At 35.7% G+C, this 18,926-nt stretch overlaps 1 protein-coding gene across 10 annotated transcripts in view; it reads right to left on the reverse strand.

The window, feature by feature from the left end:
* Nucleotides 1–1,764: 1,764 nt before the first annotated feature.
* The window catches only part of STXBP5 (syntaxin binding protein 5), a 104,428-nt gene continuing 87,266 nt past the window's right edge, over nt 1,765–18,926 (reverse strand). For all 10 annotated transcript variants that reach the window (XM_083857138.1, XM_083857144.1, XM_083857142.1 and 7 more), the window contains 6 exons: nt 15,667–15,906; nt 13,903–14,272; nt 11,265–11,430; nt 10,326–10,437; nt 8,214–8,434; nt 1,765–7,535 (listed from right to left, as the gene is read on the reverse strand). In XM_083857138.1, coding sequence (XP_083713264.1) covers nt 7,494–7,535; nt 8,214–8,434; nt 10,326–10,437; nt 11,265–11,430; nt 13,903–14,272; nt 15,667–15,906 — 1,151 coding nt within the window. In that variant the 3' untranslated portion in view covers nt 1,765–7,493. The remainder of the gene's footprint in view (nt 7,536–8,213; nt 8,435–10,325; nt 10,438–11,264; nt 11,431–13,902; nt 14,273–15,666; nt 15,907–18,926) is intronic.

Genomic DNA, 18,926 nt, shown 5'->3' on the forward strand with positions numbered 1-18,926 from the left:
CAAAACACATCGACCTTTCCATTTTTACCTTGACTGTGGCTTTGCTACAGTACTCAATCAGCCCTTCTGAGTAGTGTTGGAATCAAACAGCTCTAAAGGAGTGTTTGAGGCTAAAGGAGGTCTCAGTGGGGGCAGTGGAGGTGAGTAGAGCTTCCTCCTTCTGAGCAGCCTGTGCACAACTCTTAGTCCAGATTGTCTCCTGTGGCTGGAAAATAGAGAAAACTGTTTGCTACAGCAAGTGAGCAGAGCTCTGCTACTATAATGAGTTGCATATGCAAGCCCCCAAGCCCTCACTGAGGGAGCATTAATTACACATTGTGAAAAATCAGCCAGCAAACAAGGAGGTGAGAAGCTGATACTTGCTGCCATCCTGCTCTTGTGGGTTTACCTCAGTGCAGGACTATGGGGGAAACCATCCCATTTCCTCAGGCCAGGCTGGGATGCTAAGGGGCACAGGCACAGGAGTCCAGGGGCGCAAGGCAGGAGGAGGGAGCAGGCAAGAGGGGGGATACTACTGAGCACCACAGGCCAGTGGGCAACAAGGAGGGGCTGGTTCAGTGACCCTGCCTGGATGAAAATTCCCAGTAAAAAAATCTGAGTAAGAAAAGTGCTGATGGGCATATAATCATATGTCTGTAGGCCTTAAATACATTTAATTTACAGTACATTGGCACCAAAACTATTGAAACACATGATGTGCACAGGAACCACATTTTTAATATATGTCTCATCAAATGCTGAGTTTCATTAAATGAAAATGCTTCACTTTGCAACTTCACTCTAGCACTCCCCTCTTGTCAGTCCATTGATCTGTGCAGTCCTACAGTACCCAAAGGGAGGGAGATACTTCTACTGTAGCTTTTTTACTTTTATGGGAGACTACCAGACCTAGCGAGTAGCTGGGGGCACTGTGACAGCTCAAAATATCTTGAATCTCATTAAACTGAAGACAAAACAATTTTTTGATTACAATGCATTATCCTTTTTATAACTCCATGCACTGTAGAGCTTCCAGTTCATTATGTGTAACCATCAGATATTAAAGAAAAAACAAAACAAGTCTGGAACTAGCAGACTTTTCCCAGAGATGAAACTGTATTCTCACATACTAAAACAACCAACACAGAAATATTTTGCTACTTGACATCAAGAGATTCAAATCTTTCTCCAAGGTACAGCAATTTCACTTCTCAGATTTACTGCCCAAGCCTCTCTTTGGATCCATTATTTCCCCATCACCGAGAGTATGTTTACAAAGCCAGGTTGGTTGTATTTCCCTCTCTCCCCAAGAGCAAAAGACAGTAAATTTAATAAGACTGCAAGCTAGAAACTTGTCTGTGGCAAAGCTGAGCCTCAATCCACGAAAATAATACATCTGCTGTACTGTAAACATGGCAAAGAAAAAAATACCAGTTTCATCTCTTCTCCCCTTACACAGTGGATTCTTCATTTAATAGATACTGACAAACTGCAGTTACAGAAAAGACATTGCTTTACTAAGTGTGTACAATGAACAAGCTTAACTTTTCTGGTAACTTAAAAAGATGACAGGACTTCACATTGTCACCATCCATATGCACATTTCAGAACGTTTTTAGACATCCTTGGGGTTATCACTGCAGATGAACCATTTCACACCTCTCAGGGTCCTTCAGGGCTACTCCCCATCAGCCTGGCTGCTCTGCTTGTTATAAAGCACAACTCACACGTTCCTGCTGCTCCAGCCAGCAGAAAAACAACTGGTCAGGAAGAAAAGGAGTAAGCTACACTCATTTCAGGAGAGATTTGAATAGTTTATTTTGCCCAATCAAGAGCCCTTCAGCATAATGACACATTCATATACACATATATGAACATTTTTTTCTGAAACATTAATGTATAATACATTTTAAATTTAAAATACCAGCTGCACAGGTATTTTTATTTACAAAAATATTCCATACTTAATTTTTTAAGTTCATTATGATGACATAGTTCAGTCCAAGTACATGTATGTAAAATAACTCTATGCAATCTAACATAGTTGAGTTTGTAACAGTACAGTTTGCAGTTCATATGAAACTATATTTGTAGACAGATGAATTTGCAACCCTACCTAAAAATGCATATTCCAGTAATCATCCTCAGAAGAGCTAGTGGGGCTCAGCAAGACTTAACTGAAGAATAAGTTGCAATGAACATAAGGGAAAAAGAAAACACACATGTACACAGTAACATATACAGAAACGAGAACTGCTACACATCAAGCATGCTTACCCAGGAGTTGGCAATGTTAGAAAAATTTACGGATGTATTTTTTTCCCCCATGGTGCTGGTACAATGAAACAGCAGCATAACTAGAAAGCAGCATGTTTTCCTAGTTCTAACCACTACAGATAGCAGAGCTCAGGTCTAAAATAACACAGTACTGCTTATTTACAATTCTGTTTTAAAAGGGAATATTTAAAACATGTTCCCACCCCTCTCCCTTTCCATCATCTATAACTGAATGGTAGTGGTAATCCACATACAACTCCTTACATGTTTTCAACTGAAACAGTTTAACTTCTAGTTATTTGCCTAATAACATGGAACTTAGGTACTGACAGAAAGAAATAAAAGTGTCGAAGTAACCTACAGCTGTAGGCTAGCTTAAACATTTCTAGGCGCACATGGAACTACGAAAAGAAATACTGATTGACATCTTTCATTTGTTTGTTTGGTGTTTCTGCCTCATTTCTCTTTTTCCTTTTTTTTTTTTTTTTTTCCACTTTTTAAAAATTAATGCCTACATTTTTAAGTCTAAACTTTATACGGCGTAAAAGAACCCAGAAACAGTACACTCATTGGACTTGATACAGTAATAAGGTAGATATACAGCACATCTTTATAATGGGTTTAAGAAGAAGAAATTGGCCCAGGTTAGCTTTTCAATGAAAACTGAAGTAAAACTGGTTTAACCGATTCACCTACACTACATCCTTTTTTCCCCTGATTCTGTTCACTTCCACCCCACAAGCATCTTTAATTTCTGTCTACAGAGTATTTGAAGATTTTGTGGTAATAGCAGAGTTATTGACATCCACCCGAAAAGACTCAAATCCAGGAAATTGGCTGGCATGAGGGAAGATTCAAGTGACAAGTTGTCCTTCTACCTGGAGAGGGAGGCAAGGCACTGCAGTCCTTCCCTCCCACACCAGACTCTCTCTGCAGTCAGTGCCCATCCAGACATGTTAAACCACAAGCAGTAAGTAGAGGGCACTTCAGCCACAGATTTAAGTTTTCCAACATGTTTCAGGTACAAAAAACCCCAACAAAACAAACCACATAAAAACCAACCTTGATTTACATGTAAAGAGCTGATGTATAATCAAAATACACAGATTACGCAAATAATTTGTTTATTGGACAAATCTCACTTCAGTTTTGGAGAATTTTTAAAGTCCAAGAAATAGAGCTGAAAAAAGTCTCTCGTGTGCACCAGAAAAAAAAACAACAAAACAACCCAAACCATAGAAACCCAGTCAGCCATGGACTGCAGCTACTGAGAAAACTTTAATATTAGGCTAGTTCCCTATCTTCTTGCTCCATACTCGGAGAATTGTTCAAGGATGTTCATAATGGGAGGTAAAAATAATTGATTATTTTCTGCAAAGCAAAATGGGCTATTTGTTTTCATTGCTCAGTAATTGTATCATCTCGATATGAGATATGAATGTATTCATAAGCTTAAAACAACTTCTATGGATAATATACATACTTTAAGTACTTTGACTTAAAACTTGAACGTAAGTCTTTTTAAAATTAAAGGTAGAAGTGTACATATAAAAATTATTTAAAACTAAAAGTATATTCTTAAGCAGTATGTATAAATATAACAGATTTCTTTTGTATTATCTAGTAACAAATGTGAAAGTGTTGCAGTAATTTATAAACTGAATGCTGACACAGAATATGTGCCTTTCATTAGATTCTCTATTGTATATACATATTTTGCTAAGAAAACACACATTCTAAATAAATCACATAATTAGCAAAGGTGCCTGAAAGTAATCTGTTCTAAAGTCTTTATTGAACATGTGTGTTTTATATACAAATAATGAACCTGAACTGCACAAATGCAGAAACAAAATTAAGGAATAAAATACCATGATTGAATTAAAGTGCAGGAAAAATTCAAGTTTAAAAGTTCAGGTAAGATCAGTGCCATTAATTAAGCAAAAGAAAAAAAAAAAAAAGGAAACAAAAAAATCCAAACAAAAATTCCCACCCTCCCCAAAAAACCCAAACCAAAACACCACCAAAAAAACCCCAAACAAAACAAAAACAAAAAATAGAAAGGAAAATAAAAGGAATACTAAAAGGAAAAAAAAAAAGAAAATGAACTTGCTTCCAAAAATCCTCCTTTGGATGTAGCTTTCCAATATCACCTGCCACGCAAGTACAACCTCAGGCACAAAAACTTTGCATAAAGACAGACAAGGAACACAGCTATATATTACTATACTTTATAACTGACTGTTTGCTGAAGAACAAGTCACTGGAGATGCCTGTGGTGTAACACTTTCAGACTGATTTGGAATACACACATATTTACACATACCAGGATTCAAAAGTTACGATTTGGCAGGACTAAGGTGAAGAAAAGCTTCTTCAGTTTACAGTTCCTAATGAGACACACTACATATAAACAGATAGGTAGCAGCAGGTAGTTTCTTACTTTCATTAAAAAAAAAAGTAATAGCTCAATTGTATTTTATAGTTTTCCAGACACTCTAAAAAATTTCACACAACTGAAATGCTAGTGAAAAAACCAGGGGTGCTTCCCTGCAAGGATTTCAATACACATTGCTGTACAAAAGGTGCACCACCAATAGCACAATAAGATGCAATGATGAGTGTGATCACCTTCCTTCCACTGGGAAGGAAAAAGTAACATTTTAGACTAAAATTGTACATAGCCCCTTTTATTGACCAAGAACCATTTGTGTTTTTGTCTCATGAGCAATCATGTCATTAGGCTTCCTATCTAGAAGCATGCCCTGAACATAAGCAACACAGGAGATTCAACTACGATAGATTCTGTAACCAAATAAGCCACTACTCTTCTGATACTGGCAGATGGTCTCTCATTGCCTCTTATTATTTTGCTTGCTGGTGGTTGTCAAACGCCTCTTAATGAGAAAGTTAAGTACGCTTTCCTCTCAAGCCAAGGTCATCTTCCAATGAATGATACCATAATTTGTTGAAGAATACTTTTACAATCCTCTCCCCCAGAGCCTGATCAGATTGATTTCCCAGGATTCTGTTGCTCTGAAATGTACCTTATCTTCACCAGGGTAAATAATAATGAGTCATCTCAAATTATAAATGTGAGACAAGGAAGGGGACAAGTGTCAGCGAGGGTGGGTTTTTTGGATGTGGCATGGGTAGTGGTTTATCCCATTTTCTTCTACCTGGATGTCTCACAAAATGGCATTAATTATGCATTAATTAGACACTAAAAAGTAAATTAACATGCAGAGGCAAATATTGCATGGCAAACTGAGTTAAGTAACTGAACTAAACATTGCCTCAGTAGTTATGGGACAGACCCATCAAGAAATCATAATACTGCTTATTTGAATTGTCACATTCTAATTTTTTAAGTTCTTTGAGCAGTGGGCATAGTAGGGCATGCCCTTGTACAGGCAGCACAATTCAATTGTCTTTTTAAATTAAATGCTGGTATACATGAAGTGAGAAAATTTATCAGTTTGTGCTTCAAAGCCCAAACATATTTGCCTCTCATTTTAAGAACCATAAGTAACTTGAATATTTTGCATCCTTGAGGTCTTTTGTAAGGTTGCCTTTTCTGTGTACCTACAAGATCACTTCACAACACAAATATAACCAAGGTTTTTCTTTGGGAACATTCAGAATATTTGTGAAAAAAGTACACAAAATGCAATGCTTGGAGAAGCAAACCCAAGTGATTAATTTCAGACTATGTAGCCCTATCAGCTTCTAAGTACTCCCTTTTATAAAACAAAAGCAGTCAGTAACTATTCCTACTTTGAGGAAAAAGGTCTAAAGGAATTTTTGAAATGCAAGCATTTGTTTTAAGGAATCCTCTCCTTTAAAAGAGCCCTGGTCATTCACACTGATATAGCTTTAGTGCAGTAGCCATTAACAAGTAGCTCGGCAGTATTATTTACCTCACCCAAACTGAACATTATTTCAGCAATTCCTAAAGTTTTTGTGCACATTTTACCACTGCTTACAATGAAAACACTGCTTTAGAGACTAAATCCAAACTTTAGGACAACTGCCTTTAGTGCTGGGCGGGGCTGAGACAGGTACTTGTAAAATAGCACTACTGGCAGAACTTAAGAGATTTGCTAAACAACATACTGACAATTATTAAGTATTAGATGCTTGCTTGCCATTTTTCATGCATCAGCACCTCCATGGTGTGTAAAACTTTGAAAACCTGAGTCCAAGGTTATCTGATTTCATAGTAAAGGACTAAAGGGGCATCTAGAACTTAAGTCTTGAGCAAAACTATCTCAGCTATTTTAATTAATGGCTGTAAAGATACATTCTGTTAAACATCTATAAAAACTCACAGCATGAATGGAACCCACAGCCAATTCTAAATGTTACACAACCTGAACCAATAACTATTTTTGGCAAAAATAATATTTAACTGAACAGAAGTTGAAGAACTCTTACCACAAGGAAGATGTTACCACATTTCACATTGCACGGCCATAACACAAATGAAAACTCCCAGCATGACACATTCCAATCATATTATTCACTTGACTTTTTAATGCAAAAATTACGTATTCTTTTGTTTTGCACGTCACAGAATATGATGTGAATACAAGAATACTAGATCAGGGGTCCAAGAAAAGACTATGCACAGGTCAACTATGTATACAATTTTCAATAAGAAATCTTCCAAGCTTCCAGCTTTTCAAATGAAGGAAGTGACAGCAAACTTCAACTCTTCTTCAACAATAATGGTAAATATAGCGAGTCCTAGAGAGGGTAATTGTAAGTCAGCTACTGTCCAGCAAGACAAACAACTTGATTCCAGCTCTTGGACCCCTGATTTATTGCCTCTCCTTACAGGAGGGTATAACACTGGCAGCAATTACAGTAGCACAAAAACTTTTGGCATATGAAATATTAACACAGGATTGACCCTGCATTGCCCCTGCCCATCTCACCACAATTTCCCTTTACTCTCTTTTCCACATGTTCCAGTTACCTTCTCTGTTCCAACTTTATGCTAACCAACAGCTAAGAAACACTCGAGTTTCTTTTTTTGTGTGTGTGTTTCTTAGATACGTAACTCCTCAGTTAAAGCCAGGACTGAGGTAAAACAGTGTGTCATTTGTGCTAGGAAACAACAGTATCCGATGGTGAATACTCCTTTAAATTTCAGTGGTCCTGCCAAAATTAATGAAAAAACAAGATTTTTTTTCATCAGGACAAAATTAAACAGATGTGATTGATGGGAGTCATCAGAACTGGTACCACTTCTTGTCCTTGTACTTCAACATCATCTAGAAAAAAAAAAGAAGATCTAATTACTATTTCTGTAACGTACCAAAATGTGCAATGACACCAACAAATAATATGCTTACAAAGCAGTATGAGAAAAAAAGGATTTTAGCAAGGCTTCTCAAATTTGCAAACACATCGCTGAACATTGACTGCTTAGCATGATAAATTTTCCAATAGTAGCATAATTGCTGGCGATCCAACCTCAGAAGACGATGTTTTTGGGAGAATGGGGTGGTTGCACAGAGTTTAGGGTGTGGAAAGAAGTTGGAAAACAGCCATTCTGTGGTAGTTACTGAGGAAAAAAAACTTGCACTCAGAGGGTTTGCATACAACAGGGTATTAAAACAGCATGAATCTGACATAAAGCATTACTCTTATTAATTCAATGACAATAAGTAATTTTTTCAGTAATGGGGATTGAGTTGCACATTCAGAAGCTTACATGCCACTCCATGAGCCTGCATGCTCTAGAGCAATGTGCCATGAGGTGAAGCTGTTTACAATTAGTACCTAATTGTTAGGAGTAACAAGTGATGGATGAAAGGGAAGTATCGTTTATCAATGATACTGCATGCCCTTCAGATACCTCCAACATGCCTTTGCAGAATTCAGTCACTTGCAGAATCTGCATTTTTTTTTTTTGACCATCAGTTTAATATTCAGTTTAACACACTCACCTCATGAGCATGTTTTGAGAAAGAATCAGCACTGTAAAGCATAGCTGCAGTTTTTTCTTCCAGTTCTCCCAGTTTCTGTCCTCTTTCATCCAGTGCCAATCGGGCTCGTGCCAGTTCACCAACTACACCAGATGCTGCTCCTTTGACACCTTCAATACCCCCAGGTCCTGGAATATGCTGGGCAAGACTCCTTGACGCCTTCCCAGATGCTGATTCTCCAACTAGAGGCATTTGCAAAAGCAGCAAATACAGAATAGTAAGTTTTTTCTATCATTATGACATAGATATCACTGAAACTAGTTTATATAGAGGTGTAATTTCTTTGCATGGAGACCAAACAGCTAATTGTAGGTATGACTATGAGCAATACTCACTACTCTGTGTTAGTAGATTATTACATTAGAACTGAGACATTCAAACATATTTTCATGTTTCAAGGCAGGTTATAAAAGTGTAAGCCCTTCACAGCTCAAGTGTGAAATTAAAATTCCAATGTTCATCAATAGAATTGTTAAAAAAAAACCCAAAAAACTTCACCAGAACAATATAGCTTATTTCATGTGGAATGTGTTTTGAGTTCAACAGACAAAGCAGAGTTTTGAAAATAAAAGTTGTGGTTAGTTCTGGAAGTGCTTTGCTGGTATGCAAGCCAGCCAGCATGATTCCACCAGCAGAAGTTTCTTTTGATGGAAGTTCAATGCAGACAGCTAAATATTAGGTGTCCATATGCTGGCATTATTGTAAAAACCTTGCAAAACACCCCCACCAAAAACCAAAAAAAAAAGACAGTATTTGCAGTTAAATTAGTACCCTAAACACCTTCCTGTGAATCTCCAAAATATAAAAGAGAAACCATTTCACTTATTACAGATTCTGTTGTGACCCTCATGGTAAATATACTACTTTAATGGTTACTTTAATATGGCTACATATTCTCAAATGTCCTTTGAATTGTCATTGAACTCTCTGTCAGGCTACAATTCATTAGTATTTTCTTCTTCCATTCAATACTATTTTCCTTCTAAAGATCCAAGCCAAAACTTAATGGTGGAAACTTGAAATGATAAAAAGGGATAGCTTCTACAGTTAGAAGGTATTTTTCCTCTGTCTCAGTCATATTAAATTATAATTTCTGAACCTAAATTTCTCTACTGGAATACACAGCCAACCTTCCATAGTATTACATATACATATATATACACAAAACCACCCCAAAAATAAACCTTTGACAGAGGAAGTGACCTCTAAATATCTGATATTTGCTCAAAATGTACAGGCACAAGTAATGAAGTCTAATTTTTATTCTGTAGAGGTCAAAAGAACTATCATAAAACAAAGGACTAGCAGGACACCTTGTCCATTTTGACAGATACATTTCACATTAATAAGAAAAAGGTTCTTTAAAATAAGCTTGCATAATAAGGTGTTGTATCTAGTTGCTAGCTAGCAAATATCTAAATAAATAAAAGGATGCTTTTTTCCTTAAATAAAGTGTAAATGCCACCACAGTGACAAAAAAAGTGTAACAAAAAATAAAAAAATAAAAATAAAAAAAAAAAAAAAAAAAAAAAAAAAAAAAAAAAAAAAGGAAAAATTAAAAAGCAATGAAAATTTTGCCAAATCTGAATTTTACTGTCCTATAAACAGAGGACTGAAATATACAGTTCTGTCCTTGCTGTCATTCCTAAGGTATCTCTGCACAAGTAAAACAAAGAAAATCTGGCAAATAATTGAAGTAGAGTTTTTATTTTTCTCATTGTCCAGAAGAGAATTTTGCAAAAAGAATCCCTTTCAGTTTACCAGCATAAATAGAATCATCGTCAGTACTATAGGCTTCATAAAGATGAATTTAAAAAAAAGACTGTAAAACAAGAAATGGGACAATTCATCTACTACTGAATAAATGAGCTAAAAGAACCTGTGGAAAAAAAAAATTTCTGATCTTATTGGTAAGGCATTCAACACAAAATCTATGAAAAATCTGTGTCACACTCTATTTTACTTTCCTCTTCAAAAAGGTAATGTTCTATCAACACAGGTAATACATTTACTGAGGATCACTGGTTTCCTTGGGAAGAAATACCAGAAAAATAACAATTAATGATAACTTACAGAGTTCTTCTCTGTCAAGTGACTGTGCCCCACCTCCAAACAGGCCTTTAAAGAAACCCCTGTTTGGTGCTTCTGGTGTTTCTACAGGAGTGAAGAGCTCACCCAGCATTTCCTTTGCAAATGAAAAAGAGACACAAAAAGGCATCAATTATTAAAAAGAATGGAATGTTCTTTCATTTTCAGGTTTCATTAAATGAATTAGAATTTCAAAATAAATATGCTTTAATTGGCATCTGTCTTTGCAAGGTGATGTAGGAAATAGAAAAATAAAAACATATTAAGAAATTTGTCCAAACCATCTGCTTCTGATGGTTGCAAGCTCAGAGCTCATGGAATTCAGAAGCAAAGAAATGCATTCAAGTAAAGCTTATTTCCCCTCAACAACTTGGGCAAGACTCCTGACTTCGCTCTATTGAAATGCTATCTACAAATATTTATATCTCATAGCAGTATGAAAGTAAAGCCTGCAACTCTGCTATTTCATTATTCTATACAACTACCAAGCTGAAGCATGACTGAGAATTTTTAAAGCTGTTAATACCCCTGAAACATAATAGCTTCCTTCAAATATCCTGAGTTAGCATTTCCCACTTGTGTCAGCACACACCTCCCCAGTGTCAATTGATCAAGGGAATTTTAACTGTTAAAATGTTCAAGGAAGAAATTTCCTGTTGATCAAAACAAAATGAAGTAAGAAACTGATTCTGCTACAATAGAAATTTCCTGTTGATCAAAACAAAAAGAAGTAAGAAACTGATTCAGCTACAATAGCATGGATGAAACAAAAACTTAAAGTAGAAGTGATTCATCCAGAATCAGACTCTACAGCGAAGAAAAACAAAAGGGAAAGAAAAAAAAAATCAAAGCACAGAAGCCTAAATGCTCAGCTCAGAATGCATCTAAGAAAAAAGTGATTTTAAAAAAAAAAGAGTTCATTACCTGAAGATTTTCACACGTTTCTTGGCTGTAGGTGAGCCTCTGTATTTCAGTTGGTGAGACAAGATAGAGTGCTTGTCCATTATTGGTGAAGCAGAATGTCCTGGCTATTCGCATATTGGTGAGTGGCAGGTAATATACATCCAACAATGGCCTTAAACTTGGCAAACTTAAGGAAAAGGATTGAAAAGCCCATTAAATATAGCAGAAATGTCTATTACTGATCAAATGGCTCATTTTTAAACTGCAATACATAATCTTTTTCTCTTCACCGTCTGCACGAGTACCACATAAACAGGTGTCATTTAACAATTTACAGAATCTCAAAACATCAGCTTTTTCAATGTAATAACTCGAAAGTAAAATTTAAACATCTGCATTACAGATGCATTTAAAAGCATTTTTAAATGACAGTCTGAGCACGTAAATCACGAATTCACTATTTAATGAATCACCAAGGTATTTTGATGAGTATCTACCAAGAGTTTACAATTATCCATCCTGTCTCTTCTTTCACGTTAACAATTTCTCCTTGACTAAAAATACAAGTCTAAAAGATCTCTCTTTGAGAAAATTTAAAAATATAACATGAGTGTGCTGTCAAAGGAAAGCAGAATGCAGTAGCCTCAAACAACCTATAAATTAAGTCCTCTTTTTTCTCTGACTAGATATTGAAGAGAAAGTCCTCAAAGAGCAAAGTTTGCTTACCTTGTATTTTCTGATTCTGTACATCTAACTGTAAAACTTACTGTATCAATCTACTGAAGAACAGACAGCACACTTGGGCTAGAACAACATTGCCCTACCAAACATTCCTCTTCCTCAACATGATAATAAATGCAAGTGAGAAGGGACAAAACACCTAATTTCTTGACAAGTAGAACCCAAAATAAACCACTGTCTCAAACATCTCCTGTGAAGGTCTTATATAAAACATTACAAAAGTTGTTAGCTGCCAATATCCCAATATACAATACACAGCTTCTGCTGCAGACACCCACTGCATAAGGTTATTGAATCTAGATACTAAAAAAGCAGCAAAGGGGAAAACTGAAGTTAAAACCAAAGAAAGACGTAGTAACCACAACAGTATCAGGCTGCCTCTTCTTTTTCTTTTTTTGATGCTCAGATTGCTTTTGGAGGCAAGTTTTAAAAGTGAGAAATAAAAAGCAATATTCTCTTGTAAGCATATAACCCAGATATGACAACTCTGCCATGCATGTATCTAACATAAGAATATTCCTAAGAGAGTCAATAACAGGGAAGTGTTTTGCTTCAGATTAATGTGAGCATAAAATATTCTTACAGCTTCAAAACACAAAAACATTAGATCAGATAGGACAAGCTTGACATCCATGAGAGCATTTTCATTGTTTCTGTTACAGATTTGTTTGTTACTAAGTCTTATCTGAATTTAAATCGGTAGTTAAGTATTGGGCATCTTGGTTGTGATATAGTGCTCTGACAATTTTACACAAACTGCATTGTAAGGTCCACTCCCCAGCAGGAATTTATGCTTACGAAATGGAGCTCAGCATTGGAGTCCAACGTCCCCACACAGGGTAACAATTCAGCATTTATAATTTAGCATGTATGCAGAGTGTGTTAGAAAACAACGTGAATCCTGAAGAAGACATGATTTTTGTTTCAATATATGGTATCTGAACATTACTAAGTTCAGTTTTAATAATGAAAACCAATTTTGCCGTGCAAGGTGAGCAGCATTTTGTAGAGATGTTTAGAATACATAAAACATGGGATATACCTCAATGGAGTTACAGTCTTACATATTACAATTAAAAAACAAGTTTTGATTGTATCAATTTTAGTTTACTCCTAACAACTTCCTAAAGAAATATTTTTTACAGAATTTTCCAAGCTGAAAGCTTCTTTTGGCAACCTTAAAAATAATCTCTTAGGAACTTTACTGGCATAATGTTACAGGGCCATGTTCCATCCTCATCTAACCATGAGGCCACAACTAAATTGCAGGGGCAAGGGTGTAAGTATATACACACTGCTGGTTCAGAATATGATAGCACTTAGAAACATTTAAGATAAAGGACATGAAAATTACATAGGTAACCTGTAAGTATATTTAAACACTACTACTACTACAACACATGTCTAAACACATAACTTAGATGACTTATTTAGATGACTTATTACTATACAACTGCTAGTGATTAAACTTGCCCTCATAGCCTGGGTTTAAGGCCTTTAAGACATAAGCAAGCTACACAATAAAATATTGAGGCATGAGTGTGATGCAAATAGTTGCACAAAAATAGGCAGAGTTCTAGTCAGGTACAAGCTAAAGGTCTGACTCAAGGCAGTTCTCTTCATCAGAGAGTAAATTCGACTTTTAGACAAACCTAAAGTCATGGACCTGTATCACTTGTTTGAAACTATGTGTTGAATCAGTGTAGCTTGAGCTAAAGTGGTAAACTTTTTCACATGTGAAAGACATAACTATTAGGAATATGTGCAATCAAAATTATTCAGGCTCAAGTGTTGGAGAATCATCAACCCTGAGTGAATATATTTTTTTAAAAATTCATCATTCTGTGGTAAAGGAACCTGTCTGAGTAGTAGAAGACTATTTATTTTTATATTTAAGTTACTATCAAACAGGTCTTACCTAAAAGTCATAATATGTCCATTGGCACAGAAACATGCAAGGCAGATACTGTTACTCAATGACACTATATCTCCACGAAGAACAAAAGAAGTCTCTGTTATATTTTGCTTATAAATACAGTTCTGGGATGGTAGTGAGATAACTTTTGCTTGCTTTTCTGAACATATCACTGCATATTGGTTTTCACTGATTTCCTGAGAGGAAGAAGGGGACACTGAGACAGGTCGTCGTTTTTTTGCCTTTTCTTTTTCATCTTTATCTTCAGAAACATTGTGCTCTTTCCAGGGTTCATGTGCTGGTGGGACCAAAGATCCTGTGGTGTCCAAAAAAGCCATTCTCAAGATCGCCCCTTTTAGCCTCAGGATGGTTCCTAGGAAAGAGTAGTTGAGCACATTTCTAAAACAGTTCTCCTAAATTGCTTTTCAAGCTACAAAATATTCCTTTGAGAATCTAGAAGAATGAAAGGAAAACAAGGACTTCAGTTTGCCTCCCTAGCAAAACAGATGTACACAAACCTTGGGCATTTATCTAAAAACCAATAAAGCATGAATGTAATCAGGAAAATGTTACACCAGTTTCCAAGGATAAAGTGGGCACATACTCATTAATTTCAAGGGAAATGTATTTGTATTTAAGTTCAGTATCACAAATGCAACTCATTTAATTCTCTCCTAATGAGGACACAGTATGTTTAATATTAACAATAAATGTTATTATTAGTCAAAGGTGCGCACCACCTTTTCCTTCAATTGGTTCAGAAACCATGTGCTATTTTCTTATTTCTCCCTTATAGTTCACAATTGAATCCACTTCTCTGGACTGAAATGAAAAAGTTTTTCCTCCTTACCGTTCAAATCACTGTCTCTGTAGGCCAGATCTTAAGCAAATAAATTTTATTTTACTTTAATTTATTCACACATAAGTAACAACATGAACATCTGCTAAGTACAAAATATAAAGCAATACGTTTTAAGGATTATGCTGTGGAGCCAAAGAGCCTACCCTGCAGCATTGCCTTTATGACCAAATGTTACCAAATCTGACCACTGTTGCCAATACCTCACTCAATGGCACAAACCCCATATATGGTCTAGATGTCCACTCCTAATCATTCCTATAACCAAACAGCATTGCAATTTGTATGTTTGATACCTTTCATGTAGTAAAATGGACTACAGCAGCATGCTCTGCATGAGACAGTGGTAGCAGGAAAGCTAAATCTATGACAAACAGCATATCCAATAAACCATTAATACATAATTACAACAAAATCAGTTGCTGTGCATCAGAAAAATGAGATACAACACCTTTCACAGCAATCTAAAGGAATATATTTATCATTAATATTCCAAGCTAGTTGTTCAATTTACAGTCTTAGTTTGCACTCCCTTTTCTTGCTGCAGGAAAACTGATTGATTCTTATCGCATGACTAAAAGAAAAAAAAACCAAAAACTGAGCATTTGATACTATTCATCTCCTCTGCTATCTCTGTTTAACAATTGCAAACCTTTTCTCAGCAAATAAACACTAAAGTTATGTTTTTAGATTTTGTGAAATTGTACTTTCCACTTTTCCAATTTGAGAAACTCTGGTAACAAAGTAAACAGTCTAGACTGTTAAATTTAGCAGCTAAATCCATGGAATATATATATATAATTAATCAATAACTGAAAAGAAAACCTCAAACAATTTCTTTAAAAAACATGAAGAACGACAACAGTACTTTATCAAAGCATACTTTAGCCTGTCTGCTTTGTACATACCACTAGGAGAAACAATTACTGGCTGAAGAAGTCTTTGCTCTCCTCCTGGGGGTAAGTTCAGTACAATGACAAGCACTGTACCCAGCGTGGTCCCAACCCACAGGCATGGGGAAGGCGATGTATCAGCCTTTCTTGTGAAAGTCTCACAAAAATGAAGAGCTGAAATTGCCTCGCGTGACTCTTTATCAATGCTAGTTACACTAGAACTCCGGGAGCGACTGAAAGAGTTGTCTTTGACATCTGAAAATAAATCAGTATTGATTAAAAAGAATGGCAATGGCAGGGATTAAGAGAATTTAGTTATTATTTTTGCTCTTTAGCATCAACTCTATTCTAACTATAATGCTATTGATTTTTGTACCCCTATCCTTCCTTAATCATATTTCCTTTTTCTCCAGTTTCCTGCTGTTTCTTGAGCAAAGCACCCAATCTTTGTGGCAGAGGTTGCCATTAGGTAATTAACATGAACAATTTTAAGGCATATTTTTGTCTTCTAGAGCCAGAGAATAATAGTCATCAAGTGGTACTCCGTTAAAAAAGTTCAATTACAAACCTCTCTATCAATTAGTTCATTGATCAGATGAAAAAATATTGGCTCCCATGGAACACAGTTAACTAATCTTAGGAAGATACAAACGTTATACTTAAGGAAATGCAGTGACATCTGCACAGCATGATAGCATGAAATCTGCAACGACTCACAATATTTTTCCACTTTAGGAAACTGTGCAGGAGATCTAACAGATTATCTACACACTCCCAAACTTTTAGTAAGAGAAAAAAAATGCTATCAAATGCCACATGATACTGCTATGCAAAGCTGAAGATTTCCACTTGGAATGCCGTAGCACAGTGCCAGTAATAGCGCTAAAGCTTTTCTGGATCTCTGGCTCACTGTTTAGCAACAAGTGAATTCTAATGTTAACAAAAGTCAATGTGCTGCTCCACTCTTGCTGTAGGCTATCTGTAGGTGTGGCAATACCTAATACATCAGCAGACATAGAATTTATCTGTGCATTCACAAATTAATGCTATACTTTCTAATTTCATAATTGCAAAGTTTTAGCATAAGACAGCCCTCATCAGCAAAAGTTTGATGCAATTTATATTACACTTTTAAAAAAATAACTCAAAAATCTTTTGAATAGGGTATAGATGCAATTGACATTTTAAAGCAGGATTAAGAGCTAAAGAACATTCAACCATATACTATTTGGAACTATTACTATGTTAGTTTCATTAAATTATTGAAAAACTTTCTACAAAGAATATCTAACATGCATTTGGAAAGCATACATACTAGATTTCAACTGACTAAATACACACATCTACTTAACACAAACTGAATCTTCTCAGGAGGTAATTGCCTCATTCCAACAAGGACAGAAAAAAACATTCTCCTGTTGAATTTTAGCTGTCAAATATAAAACATGGATTATAGAAACTAACTTAATCACTCAGATATTTCTGATACTAAGTTTTCACATTAAAAACAATAAATCCAGTGTAAAACAATGAAAACAATAATTTGTTATTATAAGTCTTCTAATGACCACCACCTCTTATGATGCTTGTTTTTTCAGGCTTGAGTAATTTAATGTTTTTTTCAACTTTAACATGGATTAATCAGTCTGAATATAATCAATCATGTAACTGCAATAAGCATAGCTTTATATGCGCATTTGTGAGTTCTACCTAGCTGATTTGACGAGTATATGTACAAATTCCAGAAATCTTGGAATGGATAGGAGAAAACCAATAAAAACTAACTTGTTAGACAATATAGGCATTTTTGAGAGTGGACAATCCATTCAAAAGAGAGAACAAGTGTTTAAACCTTTAGTGCATCCTATTTATCCTAAAGTTAAAGAAGAAGTTTGTAAATGGATTAGATTCAGATGAAGCGGAAGGAACAGCAGTGTGATGAATCACTACACACCATCAGAAGGATGGAAAGATGAGGCTCTTTTGAGGAAGTTAAGCAAGGAATAGCACCTAGTGGCAGTAGCATCTTAATCACTGATAGAATATTGAAAAGCAATGGTATAATGCAGACAAGGGTATGATCAAGATAATGCCTGTTTTGGAAAGCAGAGAATAATTACAGAAACACAGAGTTTAGATTTTATCTGTTCAGAAAGGAAAAGGAGCCAGTTAAAGATCTAAAGACAGAAAACTAATGAGAAAGAACAAGATCATGGAAGAGTAGGTTTCAAGAAGCCATGGAAAGAAACAAGAGACAATGATAAGGCTAATGAATTTAGGAGAAAGGCATTTCAATTGTCTCCTACAGCCAGGAGATATGGCCACAGAAGTGACAAAAATACAAGCAAGCCAACACTGAAGAACACTGCAAAAGCTGTATCACTATGAGAAAAGACAGAAGCAAAACTAAAAGTAATTGCTTAAGAAAGCGATTTACAGATCTGAAAACCTAGAAGGATTTTACACAGAACAAATGACGTCTCTAAGCACAGATACTCAAATACATGCAAAGTCAAAACCAGTCAAAGGCTTGAATTCATGATTCAGAAGGTACAAACTATTTTATGAGTTTATCAGAAATGATGCGACGAAAAACCCCTTCCATTATTTCAGTAGAAGGAACATCAAATATTAAGTGATGTAGAAAACACTAACTCTTTCAAGATTGGAAAGTGCTGAAAAAATTCAGCATTCACTTTTCACCAGTCTTCATTAGAAAAAAAGTAACACTTCCAAGTACTTATTGCCATCAAAGAACTGAGGGTAAAACAGCAGAATTACAATTGATTAATATTTAAGTATAAAGGTGTTCCAGTTTGCCAAGTATGAAATCCACCCTATACCAAAACTATCCCTAAACCATTAGTAAACATAGTGTGGAACAACAGAAACATATTGGAAAGAGTCGTCAAATTCTTCTGCTCTTCCGCACCAACAGGGCCACTGTCAAATCGCTCGAGTTCCAGACACTGAGCTTAGAAAGACATGGAAAAATTCCAGTTCCAGAGGAGATTAACAGAAGCCACCCTAGGTTTAGGTACCATAACCTAAAGAAAGAACTGAATTCTGTAAAGAAAAAAAAATCTGTAAAAATGAAATTAGAGATATGATTACAGATTTCAACAGCATAAAAAATTACTAACAAAGATAGGGAGTACTTTTTATCCCTGTTTATCATGGAAAGGACAAGAAAAATTAATATGGAAGCAAGGAAGCTTGGTTAAATAACAGGAAATCTGTCCAATTAGACTACACAACACTGAAACTTTGTCTGG

This window comes from Zosterops lateralis, assembly GCF_965231275.1.
Source record: "Zosterops lateralis genome assembly, chromosome: 3".
NCBI classification, from domain to species: domain Eukaryota; kingdom Metazoa; phylum Chordata; class Aves; order Passeriformes; family Zosteropidae; genus Zosterops; species Zosterops lateralis.